The following is an 8,809-nucleotide window of genomic DNA, read 5'->3' as shown; positions in this document are numbered from 1 at the left end:
TATTTGCTTCTTTCATTGGCTTTTGGTTTTACCAGTTGCAACCGCCATGAATATTATTAAAAATCCACTTCGCAACAGAATGAGAGATCAATGGTTGAATGATAGCTTGATTGTTTACATTAAGATAGATGTTTTTGCTTGTATTGATAACGAAACTATAATGCAACGTTTTCAAAATATGAAAACTCGTCGTGGACAATTGTAACTTGTATTATTAGTTTTGTTATGAATTATGAATGAAAATACTATTTTTCTATCCTTTTAGTATTATTTTCTTTGTAAAAAAATTTTAGAACTTTTACACTGTGACAACTTGGCCACATAATTCTGAATCCGTCACTAAGTCCAATATGGTTTAACTTGATTATCCTTTGAAACTTAGTGCCAATTGGCGGGCTGTGACAAGTTCTTAAAACTGAAAATAGTTTAGGTTGAAAGTGTCGGTCCTAAATACTGATTCCTAAACCTTGACTTGACACCTTTATTAAGTTCTACTCTCTCAATGGTGTGTCGTTTCTCTGTTACATCTCATCAGCCGGCACCACTAGTTACTTTTATTTTCCTTTTTCTCCGCAGCCTCTTATCCAAAACTTCTGAAAAGTTTGCTAGAATAACCATTCATAATTGAAGTTCGAGTGGTTGAATATTTAATTTGGGATTAATCTAAGGATGAACATGTGTACATATATAATGTATTCTTGTTATATGATTTGGGAAGTGACTAACTGTTAAAGAATATAAGTCTCACATCTAAAAGTCGATTTAATAAAATACAATATAAAATGAATGGTTTAGCTATTAATATCACTAATATTGATACCTTTAATAATAAAATTTCACATCTACTGAACTTTGTAAATGATTAAGTTTGAAACAATCTGCTAGTCCATCTCTCTGAAATTTAACACTAATCATGTATTTGAGCTTATTTTATAATATAATCTCATGATTCGAACTGTTAAATAGTTAAACCGCGACCTAAAAACTTGCTAACCGGTTATCATAAATTTAAACAAAATTTTCTGCTCAACACACCGGTAGAGAAGGAAAAATTAAGTGCAAATAAAATTATCAGGATTTAAGACACCAGAAACTCTGGCAGGTTGTTATAATAATTTTTAAAAAAAACCAAAGAAGAAAGAAAACCAATAATTATTTCGCCCACATGGATATTGTCGGTCGGTTTTCAGACTAAAACCAGCAAGCAACCAAGATAAACGGTGCCAAAAACCATTAATAAAATTTAAAGCTTGCCCCACTCTCTCACATAATCACCCTTTTCATTTATGAGCCTCCCTTTCCCAGAAAATTCAACACTGAGTTTTTAGTACTTCCTTGCTCTCTCCTGTCAATTCTTGACATTAAATTTGGCTCAATATTTGTTGGACTCTTCTCAATCTAGAAGCTCATGTGATGTGAGTATAAATTTTTTTGAAAAAAATAATAATTTGGCATGCCTTTGTCATTAATCAATCCCTTTAACAGGTTTGGATTTGATGCCATGACAATTACATACCATCTATTTTTCATTCAATACAGAAGCCGACCCAAGAAGATTTTTTTCTTTAAACAATTTGGGTTTTTCATTTCGGACGCATCTTTTTTTACTTTCAACCTATAATAATTAATTTTTTTGACTAAACTCGATGACTAGGATCTAGATAAATACATTTGACGTGTCTGATTTTATGTTTTTAGATTCCTAAACACGCCAAATATTTGCTAGACTTTTTTACTTGCATCGTTTACATGTATTTTTTAAAAAAAAAAAAAAAAAATTTCTTTTATGTGTCAACTACGAAATGAAAATTCAATGGAGAGGCTATTTCATCATTTTTTTTATAAAAAAAGGTGGAGGTCCATACACGAATTCCTTTCGAAGTAGGCAACATTGCCTACTTGGGGGGAAGTATTTATTAAGATGCCTATTACGTTGAAGACGAAAGATACTGACGTGTAGTCAACTCCTTTGCATACTCACTTAAAAGATGCTCACCTAGATATGGAGAGAGGCAAAATGTGAGGAAAAGGCCTTTATATAGACACGGGCATCTATATTGGGCTGGGCTTGGCCTAATCCAACAGATAGTCTAACTAATCCCACATATTGTATCATACTTTTTAAAAAAAAAAAAAAAAAAAAAAAACTCACAAGATATTAATGATTAGGAAACAAGCTGCAACATTTTTCAGGATAAAATCCCTTGTTTTTTTGGGGTTTAATCAAGGTGCAATTTTTTTTAAGGTAAGATACTATATTCACTGCGCAATGCCAGTATAACTTTTTGTTTTTTTAATGAAGAAAAGTTTAGAGGGAGATTGACTACTCTCATCACCAGCGCAGGACAGATCCACAACCTCGAGCTGGAAAAATTTAAGCGTGGAATACCAATATAACTGTAGATACAAAACCAACTAGTTTTTAATAAACCAACTAGTTTTTAATCCTAATCATAAAAAATGTCTCAAATTCAAATCAATTTTCCATCAGTGATATTAAATAATGATAATAATAATAACAAAACAACATAAATTTGCATCTTCAGCGCAAGTTAGGAGTTTTTGTGGTTGGCCTAAATTTCGCATTTCATTAATATTAGTTTTATAATATGTTTAAATACACCTAAATACCTTTAAAATTAAAACCCAATTACATCTAAAAGCCAAAAACCTTTCTCCCAGTTTTCACTTTTCGGCAATTTGAATTTTTCTGTAGTTGTCCTCTCACTTACGAAATTTTAATCTAAAAGTGTGAGCTAAATTAATTCAATTACAAACCCGTCCCTCCCAATTACCAACCAGCACTTACCACTCACCACCATATCTGTCTGAATTAACTCTCTCTCTGTACTTTTCTTGTATTTCTCCAGCTTTCGTATGAAACACCAGAAAAAACACCAATGAAAAAAATAAATGAATTTGGTCCGCTATTGTATAATTTCTTTTTCTTTAGCCCATACAAATCACCTTTTAGGGTATTTCAGTAGTTTTCTTACACCGACAGGGTCTAATTCAGAAAAAAGAGCATAAACTTACAGCAAGATAAAAAATAGTATTAACTTACAGACTAGAAGTTACACTATCGCTTGTTAAAAATAAGGGTAGTTTTCTTACAATGTCTCAACTTTTTTTATTAAAAAAAATTAACATCTATGAAATTAGAGACAATTTAGGCTATAAACGATATATGCAAAGCTGATGTGGCACATGGCACATGGCACAATCTTGACCATTGAATATATATCCACACAGTCAACATCGACGTCTGGTGGTCTAGAAGAAGATGAGCGTCTGGTGGTTGGTTTTGCAAAACACTAAACAGTTAAAGTCGGCATCATGTAAACAATATCTTTAAGGACACCAAAACATAAGGTTAATATTGTCTGTACTTTTCACCCTTTTTCAATTTTTTTTTTCTACCAAGAAAATCGACTAGTTCGACTTGTACACTATTGATAATTTGGTGTGAGGTTATAATAATACAAATGTACATCCAATCAAAACCTATACAAAATTATAGTACTTAATCCAAGACCTGTCTTCCAAAGGCTTCAAAAACAGCCATGGGGCATCAAGGCTGCACTCGCTCCTGTAATTTAAATTGGTTATTCGAATTTCCAACGGTCATCAGGATTCGGGAATACCTAACTGGTCAATCAAGTACATAAGCGGCGGCAGCATCTGGCGATCCGAGAACTTGAGCAGCCTCGGCAATTCTGAAGGCCATTGTGGCTTTGTAAGTTACCAAATCTGCATTCTGCATGAGCAACTGAGCCCTTTTTCGTTTGCGAATTGCTAATTCCACGGATCTGTCTGCCTCAGCTTTCGCTTCTTCAACTTTATGTATGGCATTCTGCTCTTGCAATGCATCTTGTTCAGCAGCCATAGCTGTACACCAATACAAGTTCACATATTTAGTTCTCTTTTAACAGAAAAGCCACACCAAGAAATGAGATCTTTTACAGGAAACACAACAAATACATTTTGCAGTGTCAAAAATGGTTACTGGAAAAATTTAAAATTCAATCATGCAGATACAGCTCACAGAACATCAAGAAATATTAGAGGGCGTAATAAAATCCATAAAATTGCTCGTTTTGTCCACCTGTTTTTTCACAAAAATGTAGGAAAATCATTTTGCTTGATTCACCGGCCAATATTAGAAAACACCGACATCCAAATCCTTTTTCGAATTTAAAAAAAATATATATATATATATAGACAGCAGCACCCCTCTTTCTTCCTCAAAGTGTGCTGCCCTATAGCCAGCACCATTTCATTTTATTTTTACTCTTTTAAATGTTGGTCCTTATAAGTAGAGTTGTATGGGAGAAGATAAAACTGAACTTTAAAAAAGGGAGGCACGATCAACATTATGATGGATTGTGATAGCAAAACTCAACACTTCATCCCATCTGCAATCAGTTCAATCTGCCAATGTCAAATACTTAACCTGGGCATTCGGTCTAGAACAACCCAAATGCCAATAAAACATCAAGGAAAAAGACAACAGACCCAAGCACAGAAAAAATTATGCAGGTACCAATAAGATGTGCCCTGATATTGGGCTGCTGCTGGATTACTAAAAATTCAAATGTCAATGCCACAACATACGCTATCATGTGGACTAGTATTTTTCAAAAAAAAATATTTGAAACTCATTGTACAACTAGGATTTCATGATAAAATATTGAAAAAGTACCTTGCAAGAAACTTGGTTGTTTTCCTCTACCAAATTGACTTGGCTGTCGTTTGAATGATCTTCTCTTGCGCAGAACAGGCTTTGGGTCCAGCAGAGCTCTCTTCGATTGATGCCCCTGTTAGAAAGGGTCATTAATGCGTTCAGATAACCAAATTATTAGAACTTAAATATGCAAATCGCATTTGCAATGAGATTTCTTCCAGAAAAAGAAAAAAATTCATCCACAAGTTTCAGAGAGTGGTTCAACTTCCCAGAGAGTACTGAGCATAGCACCGAGTGAAAGTGAAATTTTGATGGAACATGTGCTACCTTTCTTGCTATATTTACTGGTTCCATATCTTATTGTCAAATTTAGGTGCACTCGACCAGGGTAAAAAAAAAAAAAAAAGAGGGAGATAAGGAGTTGTATACCAAAAAATTTAATAATATGTACGAAAAAAAATTTTCCTTTCAAAAGCTAAAACTCGGTGCTATACATGTAGACCACTGAATATCAGGAAGGCTACGGACAGTTCATTCAAATATAATTCCGTGGATTTAAAAATTGAGATCCATAGATTCACAAAAAAAACAAAACAAAGATCACTGCCAGTCCACCAGAACTGCATTGCAACAATCTCACTACTGGCAAAAGGCATAAAAACAAATTGCATACTGAAATTCAACAATGGCAATTCATTCAATAGGCAGTATATATCATCAATAGAGAGAGAGGAGGACGGGGCTGAATTACTCATCATTGAAAAGAATGGTGATAAATTTCGATTATACAACAATCATCAAATAAATTTATCTACAAAAATAAATCAGAACAATTACAAACACAAATTAGTAATTCTGATTGAAATAATCTTATAAATATTCCCTATCTAACAAAGAAACAAGTCAACCAAAATTTTCCCGAGGCATTAAGAATCCCATCATATATACATTAAATAACTTGACATAGATGTATTGCCAATATACAACATGATATCTGAAGCACAATGTCACTAGTACCTGGAATACCCTAAGCAGTGATGATGACCTTTTCTGCTTCCGTTTATTCATCCAATAACTATATATAGCCTCTACTACTTCCCTCCTCCCCATATCCAGACAAAGATTAGCAGCTGCATTCTCATCAGAGAAATCATACGGTCTACAATAAAATGCCTTCTCAAACGCATCAACCATTAATTCAAAATTATCCTCTGAAACATGGTCATGAAGTTCATTCTCCGCAAAGAAGTCACTGTTGAACTTTTTCAGCCACTCCTCGTCATCAGAGTCCATGTCATAATTCGCAGTCCTCTTTGCCATGGCTCTAGACACCTCATCATCATTCAGATAAATGTATGATTCTGGTCTGTCAAACGGAGTGCTGTGGCTATCCGCATAACCTGGGACTTCACGCACCCCAGGCACGGGGATGAACTTAATAGCTGGAGCTGGTACAACACGATCAGAACACTCCTTGTAAAGATCCTTAAAAATAGCCCAGTCACATCGATTGGGAAACTCTAGCTTCCAATTATTATCACCATTACTATCTGCAGACCATATTATAGCCTGTGTTATACGGTTTTTAGAGCAGGGCCTCATTACTTTCTCTGCCTTGTGAGTGTATCGCGTTAATCCATTTTTCTTGACCACAAGAAGCCACTCCCCAGATGAAGACATTTCTAACATGACAGTTGCCCCATCTTCTCTATAACATTTGTCTAGTTCAGTGAACAATATATTCGCTGAGCAGCATGTCGAATCTAAATCCCGTTTTGATCCCTCGATGGTCAAACTCTCTGCTTTCAAGTTTCCTGCAGGAGAAAATGAAACTGACTTCCTAAGCATATGCTTAGATTCTACAGAAGAAAAAGGGAGGCCATTCTTCCTAATACTGATTAACTCAGAAACTAGGGCTCCATTGGGTTTGCGTAGGGAAACCAGTGAAGGATTTCTAGACCGTCTTCTCCTCAATGAACTCCGCCGCTTCTGAATACCACGCGAGGTTAAACCATTCCTATACTGGGTGCTTCTACAAGCTAATTTGGGAACTCTTACACTTGAATGCAACGCATGCCTGTTCTCAATAAAATCAACTTTTTCACCATCACCACCATCATCATCATCATCATCTCCCTGATCAATAAATTCTCCATTTTCATGCCCATCAATCAGATTATTTACCGTTAGATGACAACGGAATCTAAGATGCATGCTGGTATGCATGAACATAAAACATCCAGGAACCGCAGAAAAGTCCACAGAAAACAATGGGATAAACTGCTCGGCCCCAAAAAGCTTGCAAACCCCAGACCTCCTAGTACAAGAACGATCCTGAAACAAGGTTTAACAAATAAAAAATAAATCAAACTCATGACCAAATAGAAAAGCAACAACATATTCACAAACCACAAAAGGACACCTTTTTGCAATCAAATTCCCATTACATTGACATGTATCAAATGTAATGGACAACCACCACTTACCCGCGAGAACTGAATGCCATAGGAGGCAAAAATGCTGCCAATCGGCTCTAAAGCAAGAAACTCAGAAAATTCAGTCAACCCAAGACTGGCCCTCGTCATGTACACCAAAACAGAATACAAAAACCGACCAGCCCAGTAACCCTGAGCACATGAAGACTCCACCGAAAAGCATAGCACTTCTGGGCACACAAAACCCGGATGGGAATCCAATTCCTTACTCTTCTTCATCCTCTGCCTCCGAGCAAACCTCCGCCCATACATTCTATCATCAGATCCACTTTCCCTCTCTACATTCCCTAAAAAACTTGCACTGGCACGCTTCCTCTTTCGGGTATACACAATCCCATACCTCTTATGCTCTTTGAGCAAGTCGGCCAAAAGCTCATTGCTTTGAGGCTTCTTGACCACTGAGGTCTTCAAAACAGGGGTGTTTCGTCTTGGACTACCGACTTGGTTGGCCCCAGCCCATTTCTTGTGATTTAATCCAACAACAGACTCTCCGGCATGGCTTTTCATGAGTTTGAGCCAGTCCTCGTCGCCATTGCGGGCCCTCTCGAGCTTGGACTCAGAGGATTCGGGCCAGAGGCGGCGCCCGGAACGCAGGACCCGAGCCCCATCGACCCCACCCTTCACCATCCCCATCCCGAAAACCCTGGTCGTCCGTCTCATCTCCACCGATGGCATTTCCGTGCTCAGATTCCGAAGCAACACCACTCCGGACTTCCTCCTCCTGCTCCTCCTTGACTCAGTGAGTCGCCGAGTCGATCTCCGAGTCGACTCAGTCGCAAACTCGGGGTGCTTGGAACTCTCAACAGAAGAAAGCGGCAGCGACGGAGCTCTCATGGTCCGGCGCCATGTTCAGGGCTGGGAGAAGTCGGAACTCTATGGACTCGCTTCGATTCGGGGTTCGACTCGGGACTGGTAACGAGTTTGGCTCATTAATAACGATGAAAATACAGATTTTATTTTCTTATACAGAGACAAATAAAATAAAACCGATTAAAAATAATCACAAAAAAATGGGAAATAAAAAAAGAAAAGAAAAAGAAGAAACCGATTAGATTTTCACAACCAAAAAGAAAAAACAGAAAGCTCTGGGTGTTCGAGAAAGAAAATCAAGAGAGAGATTACGAGGAAGAAGTACACAAGTACATACAGATACTAATTTACAGAGGAAACAAATCTACACAACTGAGATCTGAAAGAGAACGAGCGAGAGAAGATCGATCGAGTTTTGGGATTTGCGTTTTAGAGAGAGAGAGAGAGAGAGAGAGAGAGAGAGAGAGAGAGAGAGAGAGAGAGGCGGGAGAGTGCGTTTTGGGGACTGGTATCGGCTAGGGTTTATGATAAAAACCACAGAGGGGGAGTTTTGGGAGAAACCAATCGCCGACTCGCGAGGACCGTCGGATGGAAGATGGACGGTTGAGATTGCACCTCCTTCGTTCTTTTTATATTGATTCGATGGCTCCAATGAGGAAAAAAAAAAAAAAAAAAAGGAGAGAGAAAAAGGGAGAGTGGGTGTGTCTTTCTGTGTGTGAGAGGGAAGACTCAGACTGGAGGGAGTGGTTGATATTTTTACGTTATGTTGGGTAGAAATTACTGAAAAGGGCTTCATTGTGATGGGGGATAGTGGGGGAAT

At 37.3% G+C, this 8,809-nt stretch overlaps 1 protein-coding gene across 1 annotated transcript; it reads right to left on the bottom strand.

Annotated features, from left to right (window-relative positions):
- Window positions 1-3,315: 3,315 nt before the first annotated feature.
- LOC117618668 lies at window positions 3,316-8,443 on the bottom strand. Its single transcript, XM_034348341.1, has 4 exons — window positions 7,171-8,443; window positions 5,702-7,018; window positions 4,703-4,817; window positions 3,316-3,888 (listed from the first exon to the last, which is right to left on the bottom strand). Exons 1-4 carry the CDS (start codon window positions 8,011-8,013, stop codon window positions 3,653-3,655), a joined length of 2,511 nt encoding a protein of 836 aa, XP_034204232.1. The 5' UTR covers window positions 8,014-8,443; the 3' UTR covers window positions 3,316-3,652.
- Window positions 8,444-8,809: the final 366 nt, after the last annotated feature.

The sequence above is a fragment of the Prunus dulcis genome, chromosome 2 (assembly GCF_902201215.1).
Source record: "Prunus dulcis chromosome 2, ALMONDv2, whole genome shotgun sequence".
In the NCBI taxonomy this organism is placed as follows: domain Eukaryota; kingdom Viridiplantae; phylum Streptophyta; class Magnoliopsida; order Rosales; family Rosaceae; genus Prunus; species Prunus dulcis.
Note: the sequence above shows the minus strand (reverse complement) of the source record. Positions and strands in the feature narration are given on the sequence as shown.

Excerpts from the sequence above, each read along its gene's own strand:
- LOC117618668 (XM_034348341.1), bottom strand. The coding sequence starts at position 8,013 with ATGAGAGCTCCGTCGCTGCCGCTTTCTTCTGTTGAGAGTTCCAAGCAC. Across the intron at positions 4,818-5,701 it reads CACTGCTTAGGGTATTCCAG|GGGCATCAATCGAAGAGAGC; the intron begins GTACTAGTGACA and ends CCTTTCTAACAG. Across the intron at positions 3,889-4,702 it reads ACAACCAAGTTTCTTGCAAG|CTATGGCTGCTGAACAAGAT; the intron begins GTACTTTTTCAA and ends ATTGGTGTACAG.